We start from the raw sequence: 18025 nt of genomic DNA, 5'->3' as shown, positions 1-18025 counted from the left end.
ATTGCCTAACAACACGTGGTTTATCAATGAATTGAACAAGGTGTGAATATAATCATTAATCATCAAAGTGAAAAAAATCTATGAAATTCAATTAAAAAATCCACATTTTTATAGCTGAATCTACCATATCAGAACATCATAGCATTGAGTGTTGTGTAATTATGTAACAGACTCTCTCTGGGTTTGGGCGGACACAAACTCAAGCCCATTTTTAACTAACCCAAAGTTTTTCTGGAGCTGTGAGGGGAAACTCCTCCTCTAACCGAGCTCGCATTCCTTCCTGGACCGTTTTTTCCCAAACGTGGGAGTCTGTGGAGAGAGTGAGTGTGTGGAGGAGATGAGAGAAGGGGAGGAGACCAGCTAAGAAACAACACTGGACTTCAGACGAGAGTTTTCCTGAAGATTTGTTGGTACGAGCACACACAAGGTAAGCTGCATTTTTATTTCTTCAACAACAGCGAGTATTTCCTCTCTTAAAACGAATACTTCCAGACTTTTTAGAGCCTGATAAAAAACCTAGATCACCACGTTTACTTTGTTAATGCACAAGAACCCTTAAGAACTAAAAGTCACACCAAGAACATGTCATTTCAGAAGAACCCTATAAATAGTTCATATGATCCTGAATATAAGACCCGCTGAAGAACCAGAGTCAAACTATTTAAGTTCTCCGAGACTTTGTTTGTTTGTCATATAGAGCAATCCAGAAAAATCTTAGAAAAGATTATGTAATCAAAACCATTCAACATGTGTCTGTTCTGGTCTCTGTGAGGTGTTCCTGTAGCTTTTATGATTGGTAATTACAGCTCTAAAAATATATATTTTTTCTAATAAAACGCTTTTTCTGGGACCTCAAAGTACTTCACACATGGAAGGGGGGGGGATCTCCTCAACCACCAGGGATGTAGCTCTATAATTTGAAGAACATCTTAGTAAAGTCTTGCATGGCAGAGAGAGCGACTAAAGAGCAAGAACTCTCCGAATCTGTTCCAGGAACGCATAATGAGCGGCTCCTGCATGTAAACACGAGAGGTGGGGGCCGACTTAATGAAAACCATGCGTTAGAGAGTGTTGTCTAAATACGTAATCTTACGGCCGCCACAAAGAGCCTCTTGGTCTCTGATTTGGAAAGAGATCTGTGAGTTATTTTCACTGCACACTTAGTGACACAGAGGGTGTGGACTCTCGGGATCCGTGTGTGTCGTTCCCAATCTTCCTTCCCCATCCCGATCCGTCACACACTCCTTGTATGAATGGAGGTTTTGTTGAATTCAAGCAGAAGTCTCCATTCATCTTATGGACGGAGAAGTCATGGAAGGTTTGTGGTATTGCTTGGAAACATGATGATGCAAAAGCGTCTAGCAGTGAGGTGAAAATTCATTTATAGGTATGACGCCAGTGATGTATTGAATCAAAGTTCACACGCAAGTCCTACATTTCTCCCTGGAAAGATTCTGTCAGCAACTGGCATCATTTTGATCAAGTAAACTTCCTCATGCGGTCAGGAACATTTCCAGAGAGCCTCTATTTGGCATCATACACCCGTTTATTCAGCAATCATACATCAAATTGATCACTAAAGACATTTGTTGCAAAATATTTCTATTCATCAAAGAATCCTGAAAACCAAGTGAATCAGTTCCCACATTGATGATAATCAGAAACGTTTCTTCAAATCATCGTATTATAATGATTTCTGAAGGATCATGTGACACTGAAGACTGGAGTAATGATGCTGAAAAATCCAGCTTTTTTACAATATATGTTCTTTTAGATTTCAATAATATTTCACTGTTTTACTTTATTTCTGATCAAATAAATTCAGCCTTGGTGAGCCAAGAGACTTCTTTCAAAAGCATTCAACTTTTGTACTGTAAAGCGCTCATAACGTCGGCCACATCCGAGTCGTTTTAGACACACTGATAAATCTCAGATGATTCCTCATTTTCCTTTGTGAGAATATGAGACTAAGATGGAAATTCTCATAATAACTTTTTCTTCTTCTACCGACAGGATCCACCAAAATGTCTTTCCTGTTGATGTTTGTGACCGTTCTGCATTTGGTCACCCTGGCCATACTTTTCATTGCCACCATGGAGAAGGTTAGTCAGAACTGGCATAAAGAAACTATACTGTATGAGCAAATGCATAGTTCAGAGGTCATGTGTGTTTGTCAATCAAAATGTGCTCAGAATTGTAGTGTGAAGTCTTCTGCTGCATATTTGTTATGTACATATTATAATGTAAATCACTGGAGATCAGGTGAAGCTCATTTTCCAAAAATTGTGAAACATTTTAACAAATGAAATTTGAGAAACTCACATTTTTAAAAAGCAACATATCATTACATCTTACACTGTTTTCAACTAAAAACTAAAAACTTTTTATGCTTTTTCTAGTCCTGGTGGACTTTGGGAGACATCGAGAACACGGATCTCTGGTATAAGTGCACCTATGACAACGCCACAGAAAGCTGGTTATGTGCATCGGTCAACGAGAACGGTGGGTAACTGATTTTAAACATTATAAGGCAAGGCTATTAAACAAAAGTCCAAAACTAGTTGTTGTTAATACAAAAAGTTATTAACTCTTTCCCCACAAGCGTAAAAAAAAAGAAAAAAGTTGCCAGCCACGCCAGTGTTTTTTGATAATTTTCACAAAAATATTTTGTTATATGAATATCTGAAACTGTAACATATCAGAAGAAAAGAACAGACCCTCAGCTTTTAAACTAAAAAGCCCGCTTTATTCTAGCATCATGCATTATTTTTTTTATCAACACTCGAAAATGAGTAAGTTTGCTTAAAAAAAGCATTTTGTGAGGAGTTGAGTTAAGCCACCAGTCATCAAAATATAGAAAATAGCACAAAGTAAAAATAATATGGTATTTGGGGTTAAGGTTAGGAAACTACATTTAGCATGGTAAATACACAATACAAACATGAACTGTTAATAAAACACACGTACACTGATTCGGATGAATAGAATGAACAAGCATGCACCTTTCCAGCTTGCATTACTTACCTTGCATGCTCGTAATTTAATTTGCTCTTTATATATAGAGATGCAAACAATAACAAGCTACGCAAACAGTGTTAGAATAATGACACTGACATAAAGCCTGACAACATCTCCCCTTACAGCAGACACTGAATCAGGACGACGCATTTCTCTCAGGCACGTGTTACATAAACTGCGTCTGACAGAAGAGTCAACAGCGTTCACGACACACACGTCTTTCAAAATAAAAGTCTCACATCATAAAAACATTTAGAATTGCTTATTTATTTGACTGCACACTGGGTCGGTTGAGAGACTACATTTCTACACTGAGGTTGATAAATAAATAACTCGTTGTGATATTCTTCTCTCTCAGAATGGCTGCAGTCAGTCCAGGCCCTCATGGTATTATCTGTAGTGCTCTCGTCCATCTCCTTCATGGTGTTCCTCGGACAGCTCTTCACCATGTCCAAAGGAGGACTTTTCTACTTCACTGGTCTGTGTCAATTTTTTGCAGGTAAGTGTTTTCATCGATTACTTATAAACTGATTACAGGTGAAACTGGAAAAATGTGAATATGGTGCAAAAGTTCATTTATTTCAGTAATTCAACTTAAAATGTGAAACTAATATATTATATAGACTTACATGCAAAGCGAGATATTTCAAGTCTTTATTTGTTATAATTTTGATGATTAAATCAAATTATCAAGCTTTCAAATCATCAAGCTTTCATAAGCTTATGAAAACCCCAAATTCAAAATTAGAATATTGTGAAAAGGTTTTCATAAGCTGTAAGCCATAGTCATCAAAATTACAACAAATAAAGGCTTGAAATATCTCACTTTGCATGTAATGAGTCTATATAATATATTAGTTTCAACTTTTAAGTTGAACTTTTGCACGATATTCAAATTTTTCGAGTCTCACCTGTAGGCTACTGTATATATAATTTTGTATTAATTTAGGTAGGTTGGAGTATAGTATAAGTATAGGCAGAACGTTGATTATTATTCCCTATATATTACCACATGTGCTGCTCCCTTGTGGCCACTTTCTATCCTCACACGATTCACCTCCTCCACACTCACAGGTTTTGCAGCATTTGCGGGTGTTCTTATCTACACCTTTCAAAGGAGCGAGATTCTTCAAGATGTTCAGAAACTGGAAATGGGTCGTTTCGGCTACTGTTACATTCTAGCCTGGGTCTGTGTGCCCCTTTTACTTATTAGTGGCGCACTTTACGTGCATCTGCGCAAACGGGCCTGATTTTCTGATTAACACCACGCATGTACTAGCTGTTTAGTCTGCTATGAGATTATATATGCTTATGGCTGTTTTTAGCTGAAATAGTTTATGACAAATGGCTTATTGTTATTTGTAATTTATTATTATCCTACTAGTTTGTAGGACCAAACTCCCAACACCTTGCTTTGCTGCTTTTGGGAAGTTGCATCAAAACGTGCTGAATTTTCCCATAGTGTGGAAACTGCTGCTTTACTTTTGTTAATGTTCATGAACATAAATGAAGATCTTTTTGATGAAATCTGAGAGCTTTCTGTCCCTCCAACGACAGCTACACAACTACCATTTTGACGCTTCAAAAAGTTTGTAAAAATATCGAAAAATGAATTAAAATTATTAAAATTATGCAGCACGTTTGAGCTTCAAGAACCAATGAGGTTCATTTTTGCACAGGTTCGGTTGAGCTTCTTTTTATGTTCACTGATCAATGTTAAAATGTGAATAAAAGCCTCAATTAAATCTGTTAATCATATAAAGCGATCTTGTCTCTTCAGAAAATGTGCACTAAACCGCTCAATTCATATGGATTAGTTTTACAATCTCTTTGTGAACTTTTTTAAGAGTCACAGTGTCAGTTGTGTAGCTGTCAATGGAGGGACAGAAAGATCTCAGATTTCATCAAAAAGACTGAAAAGACCATAAAGATCATTTGTGTTCTGAAGATGAACGAAAATCCTTTTTTTAAATCATGCGTTAAGAAAACTGGAGTTTAAAAATCTAAAAAAAGTTTTGAGATCAATTAGTTGGATTGCCAACATGAAAATGTCACAACTGGAAACCTCAAACCAGTCCTTTCCCCCAATATTGAATATGTGTCTTTGTATTATTATATGTTTTTATGTATGCAAACTCTATCAATAAAATATTTTTTCAAAATCACAACAATAGTTGTTGTGTTTTTTGGTTAGAGTAAACAACGCTGAGAAAAAAAGAAGAATAGTATCACAAAAATGCTCCAGTTCAAGTAGGATCAACAATTGTCCACTAGAAACTTGTGAGTCATGAAACTGTTATAAGTCGTTTATAGTGAGTTTGAATCGGTAATTTGTAACAATCTACAATGCTAATTCAAATATTCAATTTGAACAGCTCTAATAAATGTATTGTTTGATTGTTGTGCACACGACTTCAGCACGACAACATACCATCGTACCACACATTCTCTGCTTTTAAAAGCACGATTGATACTGTCTAAGAGATAAAATAAACATTGGCATTAGACATGACACCTACAGATGGAAGAGGCGATTAAAGAGGAATGTGTGCATAAATGAATTGCATGGAATTCATGCAGAACCTAAAGGTGAGCGTAGCACGTAGCTTCTCCGGATGTGTCTAAACATCAAGTATACAGATGCTTGAAGTGTATGAGGTGAAAAGAGACCACTAGGTGTTGAGTTCCAGCCTCGCCCCCTTTTGACTGAGGTCTCAATCTCTGCTCCCTGGAGAAGACTGGCTCGGCTGGTAGAACCAGTCACGATAGCGGGCCGGCGACAGAGAGGCACTCTATGTGTTTACTAAAGACACAATAAAGACAGAAATCGAATATCCGCCTGACGAGGGCTGAAGGGAGGCCAGAGTGTTTCTGAACATGTTTTTGGGGATGTTAGATGATTCAGCTGACTCAAGACGTGGTTTTGCACGAAAGCTAAAAATGGGCAGATCACAGCAATGACTTGTTGCTCACATTGGCTGGTGACGGGGAGTAATTTAACACCAGATTGAGTGAGGCCATTTAGAATGGGTGGAGATAGCAGAGATATGTCAGAACTTGACGGAAAGAGTCGATGGACTGAGGGTGTGTGAGAGAGACAGGCACAGGCGGGTAAGTCTCCACTTTTAGTACATAATTTAGTACATACTTTACTGTTCTTGTGAAGTATAAAATAGATAAGTAGAAATGCATGGATTTTAACATGCCCTTGTGAAAAAGAAGTGCACTTTAGCATACTTTAATGAAAGAGTACTTGTTACTTAAGTGCGAACTAAATGTAATGTTTTTATTACAATTAAATGAAAATGTTAAATTTATATTAAAATCAGTAATCTGAACTTTAGATTGTTTTTTTGACCCGCTTAAGTAAGACAGTGTACATCTTTATATGTAATTTTGTAATTACTTCTAAAATATGCTTAGTGTACAGCCGAATGTAAGCATTTATGATAAACTAAAATTTATTCTAATGTCATTTCTATTGAAACTTGTATTGTATTTAATTACACATTTGTAGTTATGATGTTGCAATTTATTACATTTATAACATGCTGACTTCAATGTAGATTACTCATTAAAAGAACAGATAACACAACGTAGTTACAATACAGTTATAATCATGTACTTTACAAATGCTTTAGTATGTTAGTCAACATACCAAAATAAGAGCACTTTAAAACACTACAAAATATTGTTAAACACGATTTAAAACTTACTAAAAAACGTTGTAATTGACATTATTGCAAAGTGATAAAAAAGCTCTCTTTGATTTATATATATATATACATTTAAGATTTGAAGAACACAATCAAGTGCACTTCTTTTCCACAAGGGCGGTCACCAAATCAAATTGACGAGGAAAAGGCTGGGAATGTTTTTAAACTCTGATGTGTCTATTTTCCCCTCAAGACTGTATTCTAGGACATTTCAAGATTCTCCAAATCTTCCAGGAACCACTTCCAGGATTCCTCCATGGAGTATCCTGCTTTTCTGTTGACATCTGGTGGCTATACAGAGTTAAATAGTTTCAATGCATGAAGAAGAACCTCAACTATTTGAATAATTCACCAACATCCTCCTCCAAGAAACTTCGGGGTAGCTGCTAGTTATTCTCTACACATCACCATGCAGTTTTCCACAGTCATCTTTTGGTAAAGAAGGATATCTCCATCCATCATTGGGTTCCAATCATGTCAAACTCTCAAGAGCAGAGCCTCAATGAGAACGTCATCTTCGCTCCGTTGACCGAGTCCAGTCCAGACTTCTTGCACTGCGAGGAAGAACGCTACTGTGTGGAAAGCCTGGTGAGCTCCGGTCCTGAGGCTTTCTACACCAAACTCCACCAGGAACAAATGGGATCGTTCTTGTCCACCGGCGAGGTGAACCAGATCTCCAGCTGGGTCGAGGACTATCATCAAAGCGATGCGGTCCTGGAGGATGGAAACGGTGAGGTGGAGGTCGGCTCTGAGGGGGACGACTTCTCCGGACATTATTTCCCCACAGAGTCGGACACTCCGGCTCCATGCTTGGAACTCGGATGGCCAGAAAGGTACAGCTGGATGGACATGGGTCGAGTTGAAGTATACACCAATCCTCCTGTAGAACAGGAGCCCTCCATACGAGAAGTCCTCAGGACACTCTTACAAGGAGCCACTAGGGTAAGTCAAGCCACCATGATTTATATCGCAGCAGCTTCACTGTAATAAACAGCTGCAAACTTAATCAAATATGAGACGAATTATGCAGTTCTAAAAAGACATTATTCGGCCTAGTGCTGATTCAGTTCAGTTTATTAACTGTGCAAAGTTCAGCAATTACGAAATGGATTCAATTGCTCTACAAGCAAAAGACAATAGTTTCGTTATTCAGCTTGAGTCAGTTCAATGTTGATTCAGTTCAGTTTATTAACAGTGTTGATGTTGCAAAATGCATCAATGTCGATTCAGATTCAGCAGCTCTAAAGGCCCTGATTTAAAAAACACAATTATACAGTCAGATTTGATCCTAAATACCATGGATTTTATCCTACATCAAAATTGAAGAACAGATTCGCATTTATAAAGGTAGAAACTGACATGAAAATGTTCTTATGCATACCTCGACTGAAACTTTTTGGCCTCTCATACTAGCCGTCATCTTGCCATCTAGGTTAACTATAGACCCGATATAGTCCGGCTGTGAGTAACACACTTCTAGCCAAAATAACCTTGAATTTGGTTACATGTCGTTTTTGCCAAAATAACTTGTGAGATGTATGATATTGCACCATGTAAGCAAAGTAAACAGCGATTACAAGGTGTTTGGGTTCATTTCTTCACTCATTTCATTTCTTTGTTATCTAATTGATGACTAGTCTATTCTTGGGCGATGGTTTAGAGACGTCAATTAAAATTTCAATGACAGGCCAGATTTTGCCTGGTTTTAGCCTAGACGTCTGGGCCGTGTCTGGACGGCTATTAGACGTCTTTTAAACGCAAAATTGCTTGCTGGGAGTAATTAAATTATTTCGATATTGTTTATGAAAACACATCAGAATATGCATGGATATAATTTACTTTTTTTTTTTTTTACTGCTTTTAATAATTGCATCCCTGAAATTAAATGATTTATAGAAATGATTTCCTAAAAATAATAATAATATTAACAGGAACTGGCCCATGCGTTCACACGTTTTCTGATTTCCTTACCCATTGATGAGTGCCGTACTTCTGAACCATAGAGATATTTGTAGGCGTTCAGTAGTTGATTTTAAAGTCGGAAGTTCATGTCCGGGGAATTGATTGGATGGTTGTGGTTTGCTATTGGTGGATCTCATGTGAGTGACAGGTTGCCCCGCCCCCGTCATCAGATAAGAGATGTGATTAAAGATTACGAGGGTGTAGTAAAAAATGTAGTAAAAAATAATGATTTGCACAGATAAATTATTTATAATACATACAGCAATATTCCTTTTGTGACTTTAAGATGAACTGCGATTTATAAAGAGGAATGCATTAAGAACATTTTTGTACATACGGACAGACGTTGTATAAATCATTCGTAGGAACATTTTGGAAACTGTCATGTTCACATTTAGGATAATTATATATGAACATTTATAAATTAGATATTTAAAGCTAAAATAAGTTGGTTGAATGCAAAAAAAACATGAAACTAAGCATGAACCAGCAGAAAGTCCACTAGTTTTTTTGCATTTGTGTTTGGCAGCTGATTGCCGTTGCAACAGATAAATTGTCGGATAACGTGGTGATCGCCGACCTCCGAAACGCTGCATCCCGAGGGGTTCCGGTGTACATCATCCTCAACAGAAGATCCGCCGAGGAGAACTGCTCTTCACACCAACTTCAACATCCGGTGAGTGGATAAAACCATCAAACACTCAAGCTTGAGTTTCTCCTAGTTTTATTATAACATTTCGTTGTTCAGAAGTTTGGTTAGTTGAGTGCGTTGTGTAACCATCAAGCCACAAAACGTTCATACACAGACTGAACTTTAGGCCGTTCCTCTCTAGACAAAAGGCCAGACACACCTTAGTCGAATTATTCTGCAGCTGTCAGCAAATGTTACTCTTCATCACAGAGTTTTTCGTTCTGTGTGTAAGTTTGAATGAGAAGAACTCATAAAGCCATGGTGAACAGGTTCAACTACATTCATCGGCTGCAGATGATTGGCTTGTGGTTGTGGAATGTTTTTGGTTTGGACAATCGCTCCATATCTCTGAAACTTAACTAGATCTGACCTTTAGTTAAAAGTTTAGAGTTTTGCGGAAACCAACTGCAGTCTTTATGCAGTGAAGATTAAAAGTTATGAAACATTTCGATTTTGCGATGTAGTTCAAGGGAATCTCTTCCTTGATGACATTTTCCAGAACATCATGGTGCGCATTCTTGGAGGTAAAACGTTCCTGACGCGCGACACGAAGATGGTTGTTGGAGAGCTGAAGAACAACTTTGTGTTGGTGGATCTGGAGACGGTGATGATGGGGAGCTACAGGTAAAGGACGCTTTCATAATGGAGCTCATAAATCAGTCTTTTAATAGAGCTGAGAAACGCATTACCTGCAGTTGAAAGAATTGCTCCAGGGAACCAGGGTGTGAACCTTCTGGGATTTGAACCAACTTTTGGGTTGCCAGCTCATACCATTTAAGACTTTAAGCCACACCACCCCTACATTATACAGACAATTAGTGAAATCAACACTCTGTGGGAACAATTTTTTGTCTCTTTCACAGTTATCAAAGTATACTACTGTTCAAAAGTATCTTTTGCTCACCAAGGCTGCTTTTATTTGTTTAGAAATGCAGTAAAACAATACAATTATGAAATATTAGTTTATTGAACTGTTTTCTATTTGAATATATTTTTAAATATAATTTATTCCTGGAATCAGTACCATTACTCCAGTCTTTAGTGTCACATGATCCTTCAGAAATCATTCTAATATTGCTGCTCAATTTTATTTTATATTTATTAATGTTGAAATGAGTTGTGCTGCTTAATATTTTTGTGGAAACCATGATAATGTCTTGCAACAATGTAAATGTATTCAGTGTCACTTTTGATCAATTTAATGCGTCCTTGCTGAATAAAAGCATTAATTTCTTTAAAAATCTTACTGGCCCCAAACTTTTTAATGGTGATACACGGCCCGGCCAAAAAAACCAAAACCAAAAACGTTGCGTTTGGATTTAATAAGGCAAATGCTGAAGAGTCTATGTTTGGATCATTATTGCAGTGATTATTATGTTTCTAGTATGCTATGTGTTTGGCAACCATTTTTCTAACCCTAATTGATGGAGTGTGTAGCTTTTAATTTCTTAAACAACCATGGAGGAGTAGACTTGAGTCTACAGAGTACAGATTGGTGGACTCTTGCATTGTTGATAGAAGATTATAATCCAAAAATTGATGCACCTCTTGATGGAAATAAATATCCATCAAAATTTCCATCAAGAGGTGCATTCATTTTTGGTCAAGATCTTGTATTGTCAATGCAAGAGTCTCCTCCAGCACATCCCAAAGACTTTCAATGAATTTAAGGTCTGGACTCAGAGGTGCCAATTCATGTGTGAAAATGATTCTTCAGGCTCCCTCCCTCCCAACCATTCTTTCACAATTTGAGCCGGATGAATCTTGACATTGTCATCCTGGAATATGGCCATGATGCGTCTTCCTACATGGTTGTTTAAGAAATGAAAAGCTACACACTCCATCAGTTGGGTTAGAAGAACTGTTGCCAAAAATATAACATGCAAAGTGATCAAATGGTATCAAAAGACTTGGAAAATGTGCACATATTGACTATTTTATTTTAGTTTTATGGTGCTACTTTGCTCCTTTTTGGATTGTTACATCTTCTGAATCCTTTATAATCTCTTAATTTTTCTTTTTTGTCTTGCTCAGCCTTACCTGGAGCGATTCTCACCTGCATCGTCAGCTCGTCACCGTTATGAGCGGCCCAGTTGTGGAATCTTTCGATCGGGAGTTTCGGATCCTCTACGCTGCCTCGCTTCCAATCCCAGATGCATGGATAACTGGAAAACCAGCTACAGAACCCAAAATATATAATAAACAACCACCCCTGAACATAAACAGGAACAAAATTGAACTTACTGAGTTAATCGCCAATCCTCCGCCGCCTCCTATTGACAGTCATCTGGATTGGGAGGCGATGGGGGTCATCCGGAGATTCCCGGAGAGCACATTTAGTCCACCTGATGATGGGGAGTTGCAGATCTATCATCAACCCCTCTTAGAAAGACATCCAGGAGGATGGGAGCTGCCCTACAATGACTTTAACAGCAGACTTCTGACTGGGCATCAAGAGGAGGGCAAGTAAGTACAAAATACAAAGATATTTGACCTCAGATCTAATGTTTGACAGACAGTCTCACAATTACATTAAAGGGCACCTATTATGACATTTAAAATGTTCCTAATGTTGTTTAGGGAGTCCCCAACAACAGTTTTACGTGCATGCAATGTCAAAAAACACTTTTGTTTTCGTATAATATGCATTTATTTTTACCTGATTTGCTCACCGACTCCCAAATGATTCGTTCAACGACTCGTTTTTCCAAACCCCTCCTTTGCGCGACGCTAATCTGCGATTGGTCAGATGACCCAGCAGTGTTTACAGAGATAATACTATTTTTTAACACGGAGTACAATGATGCTTTTATCAATTAAATCGTGTTATAATAATGACAACTTTAAGACAACTCCGAAAACGACGACACACACTTCACATATCTCAATACAATTGTCATTGAAGACCTAGAAGCTAAACGGTGCTTACACAACAAACAAAATAATTATTAAGCATGCTACATAAAACATAAATGCAACAATTATTAATAACACTTACAGGTTGTGATACGGAGGAGGAAGCTGATGCAAATACACTTGGAACTGAACCTTCCTTCAATATCAGTCGGCTCGCGAATCCAAGTTTGATTGCATTTAAAAAGCAATCGTCTTCAAAATGGCGCGAACAAAGCACAAGGCTTGGACTATACTTCTGTGGTATAGCTGTATATATGAATTGTAGCCACTTAGTCTTCAAATGCTCCTCCTTGGGCAGATGAAAAAAGTTGGCTTTTGAGTCGCACTTCAGAACACAGCGTCTCGTCGCCATGATATTTTCCCTGGCCTTGGAGCGCAATAAGTGGGCGTATCGTATTCAAATAACTTGACAAGTGGACGTCATCTAGTCAGAGAAAAAGCTCCAGTCTTCTAACATTCATAAAAATGACTCCGAGTCGACTCTTACTTTTGAAAGACAATAACTTTATATACGGTGCACTTTCATATTTCAAACTTTGCAGGATGTTTTTGTTCACTTAGATCTATGTTACACACTACATGAAAGGTAAATTTCAAAATTCCATAATAGGTGCCCTTTAATATTATAGGTATAAATATTAAAGGTACACTTGCCCTCTAGCAGTTAAAAAATAAAACTGCATGTATTTTGCTCTGCGTGATTGTGCAGATGAAAATGATTATCCTTCTGCTCATAAAACATTTACTACTAGGGGTAAGAGATATAAGCTGAAGATGTTACTGTAGCTTTACCTATTATTAGACACAGTACTTCCTTGAAAATAAAATCCAGCACACATGATGTAATGACCTTCACAATAGATAAAGCTTTACAGTGAACTCTGTTAGAGAGCTACATATGGAAATGTATCTGTTCAATACTCTCCTGTTGAGTATAATAAAAACGCATCTCTGCGTCGCTTTGACAACATTTCAGATCCCTCAGTTCTCCATCTCTAAAAAGCCAAGCCGATGTTGATTCTTGTTTTATTACGAGCTCGGTCTCGTTCTCTTTTCTCCAGCACTCTCCTCTGTTCAGCGTTTGTTTAAAACGGGTGATTCTCCGGAGGTTGGAGATTTAGCGGCTCCATGTCAACCTTTCTCGTTCTCTAACCTCTGACCTCTCACACCAGACACACACACTCAACTAACCTCTGACCTCTCCCACCAGAGACACACACTCAACTAACCTCTGACCTCTCCCACGAGACATGCGTCATAAATGAGCTGGAGCAACTTTACTCTATTTACGGATATGACGAGACCTAACCCTAACCATCCCAACAGGTCAAAACAAAACAAAAACACGTTTTGGGTGATATATTGACTCATTATTTAAATTGTATTAATTTCGAACAAAAAAAAGTTACATGGTGTACCTTTAAAATAGAAAACAGTTAATGGTTATTGTAAATTGTAATGTTTCACATACAATTTTACTGTATTTTTGATCAAATAAATGCAGAATTTGTGAGCATGAGGAACTTCTTTTAAAAACAAACAAAAATCTTGCTAAACCCAAACCTTTTAACGGTAGTGCATATAAAAAGTGATCTCAATTAAAATGATAACTGAGCATAATTTGAAAATATCTATTTGCATTACATATTTTAAATACAAATAGAAACCACCATCATTTATATAACTGACCTAAAAGTGTAGTAATAAAAAGCAGAATTTGACTAAATAATTATATTATTTTGCGATATTACTTGGTGCCATAAAGACAGATATCAAATGGAGTGGAGACATCACTGTCTAAAACTATGTAGCTTTCTGTAACAAAATTTGTAAGTATATAAAATTAGCATTATAAAACAGAAGTTATTATTCGTGCTTCCATGTGTTCAATCCAATTTTAATGTGCAGAAGTGTATGACATGAAAGATAGAGAAATCAAAAAACAGGTCCTGTAACAGTGAAATGACATCATTTTGAAAGTATTTTGTGTTTTCATGAACAGCTTGTAGAATTGAAAATACAGTTTTTGATATGTTATGACTAACCCCCACAATATATGACTCCATCCATACAGTATTATTATATAATATTCTGCTAGCTGTGATAACTTTGAAGAGCACAATCCTGAAGTACAATATTTGAACTACACTTAAACTTACTGTCTTATCTGCATTTTAGGTTCAACTCAATGTTTCTGTCAGACTTCAGGCATCCGGAATATCAAATACAAAGGTCAGCGTTTCTCAAAAGGCTTTTCATGTGAGCTCTAGTATTGTTAGATGTGTTTGCGCTTCCTCTTAACATGCATTTTCTGTTGTTTTCTGCAGGCGGCATTACTCTCCAGGAGAAATGCATTGCAATGACGTGGGGAACAGGTAAATAATAACCGGTCCAAAAGAGAGATAGACAAGATCATGTAAGCAAATATTTGAATAGATGTTAGCAAACCTCTTAGAGATTTTGTCTCATCTCTTTCACTCAAAGGCATTTGCAGATACCTGACAGAATCACGTATCCTCCGCTGAATCCTGAAAACGAGGAGAGGTATGCTGTGTACAAACCCCGCAACATGGCATCAGAGGAAGAGATGGGACCCGCTCTGAGACGAGAGCCGTTCCTGATGAGAGACAGAGGTTTAGGAGACATGATAAACCCAGAAGGAACCACACAAGCCAATCTAAAGGTCGGTGCTACTTACTGGTATACGTAAGCAATAGGCTAATGTAGCCTACGACAGGCCGTGCTTTATTGTGAATAAAGTTAGGCCTACGTAGGCTGAAGGACGTTATTAGGCATGACACGAAGTCATAATGGCCTCTCCTATATTGTTGTTTTTATAAAACGGTTACCACACAGTATGAATATTAAAGCCGGAAACACATGTTTTAATGTTACTTAAAAAAAAAAGTAAAATCAGTTGAATCCATCCATCCGCCAGAAAAAATAGTCCCGGGCAGTGACAAGAAAATGTTCCTAGATGTAAATATGCCTCATCCGATGGAGCTCAAATAAAAAAGATACTAGAACAGAAAAAAAAAAAAAAAACAGAGACTTTTTATTATTGTTGTTAATAAGTCTCTGGGTGACGTTTCCCGTCTTTTAGTAAACCACACCTGTCTATGAAGCGTCATTAAACTGTATGAACAAACAGTAAAAGCCTATACCTGAAACAGAAAACTTGTGAATAATATTCCCTCTGCACTTCGGAAACACACACACACACACACACACACACACACACACACACACACACACACACACACACACACACACACACACACACACACACACACACACACACACAATGGACAAGACTGTCTTTGACAGAGGGAGGGGAGTGACCTCAAAATTAAAGATGAATGATGCAAACATAACGCCAGCAGGGGTCACTGTACTTCATATAACTAATAAACAGTTACTTTTGCGGCAATAGGCTACATGGAACAGTTTTGACAGTAGGCCCGCCTGCCTACTATTAATTGTTATGTTGATATGGGTGGAGCGCACAGTGATACACAGATCTGTTCAATAAACAGTAATTTCTCTGCTTTATCTTAATAAAACACGGCTATTGGCCAATCAGCATAAAGGACCGGCACTAACACACAATAATGATTGCACCTTGGTACTCAATAAAACAAAGACAAAATCATTTTGCTGAAAAAAATAAAAGCAAAGCCACTGTTACAGTGATTTTCTAGGATAGTTGAGGAATGTTGTTTGCTTGACCTTATTTCATTCTTTTTTTTTTTTTTTTTCACAGAAACCGTTAGATATTTCCCGGAGCAAGACTTTCAGCACTTTGAGTGATATTCTTAAACGGGTCAATTCACGTCGCAGTTCTTCAGGACAGATTAGGACAGAAAACCCAACGCCGGGCATCAGCAAATCCACACTGGAGCTCAATCTACATCGTTCAGACACGCCATCAAACGCTCGAACCACCGTAAGAGAGATTGAGATTTCTCATTTATATGCAGTTTACGTGCCAGCTGTTGCTTGGGACAAAAAGATAAACACACAATTAGCCCTAAACGAGCCATACAATATAATGCTCATGTTTAATGTCTCCACTGATATTTCAGGTCTTAATTTAATTTCTATGAAACACATTTCTGGCATGTTATCAATTATGACATTCCTCATTCCTCAGTGTGTACAAATACACATGTTTTGCAGTAAATCAATATACACCAGAAGCCTAGAAGAAACATACAGCCGAGATTTAAAATGCACATCTGACTGTCTCAAAAGTACACTGCTGTTCAAAATACTTTTTGTGTTGTGAACACGTGTGTCCAACAGTGGTGCAACTGTTTTCAACATAATAATGAGAAATGTTTCAGATCATCATATTATAATGATTTCTGAAGGATCATGTGACACAGAAGTCTGGAGTAATGAAAATTTAGCTTTGATCACTGGAATGGATTAAATTTGAATTATAGCCTATATTCAAGTACAAAACAGTTATTTTAAATTGTAATAATATTTCACAATATTTCTGTTTTAATCAAATAAATGCAGCCTTGTTGAGCATAAGAGACTTTCAAAAATGTAGAAATTGTACAGACCCCAAACTTTTGAACAGTAAGCCTGTGTGTGCAAATATCTTTATATTGTTTATGCATAATCAGAAGTTCATTGTCCTAGAAAAATAGTCCAACCCGCCTATATTTTCTACTATGAAGTGCATGTACTCTGATGCATTTCAATTTATTTATGCACATTTCCAGAGTCATGTTTTCTCTGGTAATCGAGAAAAAGGCATACACAAAGCTGGTGTATTTAAAGCTCAATCGTGTGATATACCTTTTGTTGTGGCAAAAATTCATCAAACAAACATCACTGCGTAAGTGACACTCAGAGTCAAATTATAAAAAGAGAAGTGTTTATTCTTGCAAGAATAGGAGCAGTCTAATACACAGTTTTTACCCTGTGCAGAAGAGTGACACCCCCCCAGACAGACTGAACCACCTTTTTATGGGGTCCCCCCCCCCCTGTTCTCACACCGTACTGCAAATGGCAAAAACACATGACATTCCTTTGCAATCTACTAAGAGTCAATGAAAAATAAAACAAATAAAACCCACCGCTATTGTCTTTCAGAACTCTGATAATCTGCCTCTGACTCCAGCTCTGGCACTTATGAAAAAGAGAAACGATGATGTTAAATCTGGACTGTTGAGGAACATGCCCAGTGTGTTTTCACCTGGCTTCAGATCCTCCAGCTTCGGCCAGCAGAGGGAGCCGTGGAGGTCTCCTTTCAGAAGCCATAGAAGTGAGGAGCACTGAAGGTCTGCAGGAAACCCCACACAATGACATCAACAGTGTTACAATAATTCCCACATATTTAAATATGTAAATGTTACTGTAATAAGCAGGCCTGCAGGTACAAAGGGAGTTTTCTGCTTAATGATAATAAATATTCATCAGCAATGATGTCACACTTGAAGAATAAGTCTATTAATATATGCCTGATTTACATGTGATGGACTCATGAAATATGAACTGTCATATTTTCTCAATGAAAAGGGAATGTAAATGTCAGATGTTCATGCTGCCTACCATTTAATATATACCTTCATTTATAAAATCAAATACCACAAAAATATAAGAGACTGGCTCTTTCTTTTTAAATATGGGAAGTTGTTTCAGAGGAGCGGGTTGTTACGGTTTGATTAAAGATTACAATACAAAGAAAGACCTTTTTATCCTTTGG

General features: G+C 37.4%; 2 protein-coding genes across 2 annotated transcripts; both read left to right on the top strand.

Annotated features, from left to right (window-relative positions):
• The first annotated feature begins 256 nt into the window (after positions 1-256).
• On the top strand, positions 257-5185 carry emp3a (epithelial membrane protein 3a (MAM blood group)). Its single transcript, XM_079597321.1, has 5 exons — positions 257-427; positions 2014-2102; positions 2400-2502; positions 3377-3517; positions 4093-5185. The coding sequence occupies exons 2-5, from the start codon at positions 2025-2027 to the stop codon at positions 4266-4268; spliced, it is 498 nt and encodes a 165-aa protein (XP_079453447.1). The 5' UTR covers positions 257-427; positions 2014-2024; the 3' UTR covers positions 4269-5185.
• Positions 5186-5714: 529 nt separating this feature from the next.
• On the top strand, positions 5715-17911 carry fam83e (family with sequence similarity 83 member E). The gene is made up of 10 exons (XM_079597320.1): positions 5715-6129; positions 6928-7676; positions 9226-9372; positions 9887-10011; positions 11422-11853; positions 14482-14535; positions 14631-14678; positions 14788-14986; positions 16067-16249; positions 17413-17911. Exons 2-10 carry the CDS (start codon positions 7209-7211, stop codon positions 17596-17598), a joined length of 1842 nt encoding a protein of 613 aa, XP_079453446.1. The 5' UTR covers positions 5715-6129; positions 6928-7208; the 3' UTR covers positions 17599-17911.
• The last annotated feature ends 114 nt before the right edge of the window (positions 17912-18025 follow it).

The sequence above is a fragment of the Phoxinus phoxinus genome, assembly GCF_949152265.1.
Source record: "Phoxinus phoxinus genome assembly, chromosome: 22".
Taxonomy (NCBI): Eukaryota; Metazoa; Chordata; class Actinopteri; order Cypriniformes; family Leuciscidae; genus Phoxinus; species Phoxinus phoxinus.
The sequence above is the reverse complement of the archived record's forward strand: the minus strand, read 5'-3'. Positions and strand labels throughout refer to the sequence as shown.

Excerpts from the sequence above, each read along its gene's own strand:
- emp3a (XM_079597321.1), top strand. The coding sequence starts at position 2,025 with ATGTCTTTCCTGTTGATGTTTGTGACCGTTCTGCATTTGGTCACCCTG. Across the intron at positions 2,503-3,376 it reads TGCATCGGTCAACGAGAACG|AATGGCTGCAGTCAGTCCAG; the intron begins GTGGGTAACTGA and ends CTTCTCTCTCAG. Across the intron at positions 3,518-4,092 it reads TCTGTGTCAATTTTTTGCAG|GTTTTGCAGCATTTGCGGGT; the intron begins GTAAGTGTTTTC and ends CCACACTCACAG.
- fam83e (XM_079597320.1), top strand. The coding sequence starts at position 7,209 with ATGTCAAACTCTCAAGAGCAGAGCCTCAATGAGAACGTCATCTTCGCT. Across the intron at positions 14,536-14,630 it reads CCGGAATATCAAATACAAAG|GCGGCATTACTCTCCAGGAG; the intron begins GTCAGCGTTTCT and ends TGTTTTCTGCAG. Across the intron at positions 16,250-17,412 it reads CATCAAACGCTCGAACCACC|AACTCTGATAATCTGCCTCT; the intron begins GTAAGAGAGATT and ends ATTGTCTTTCAG.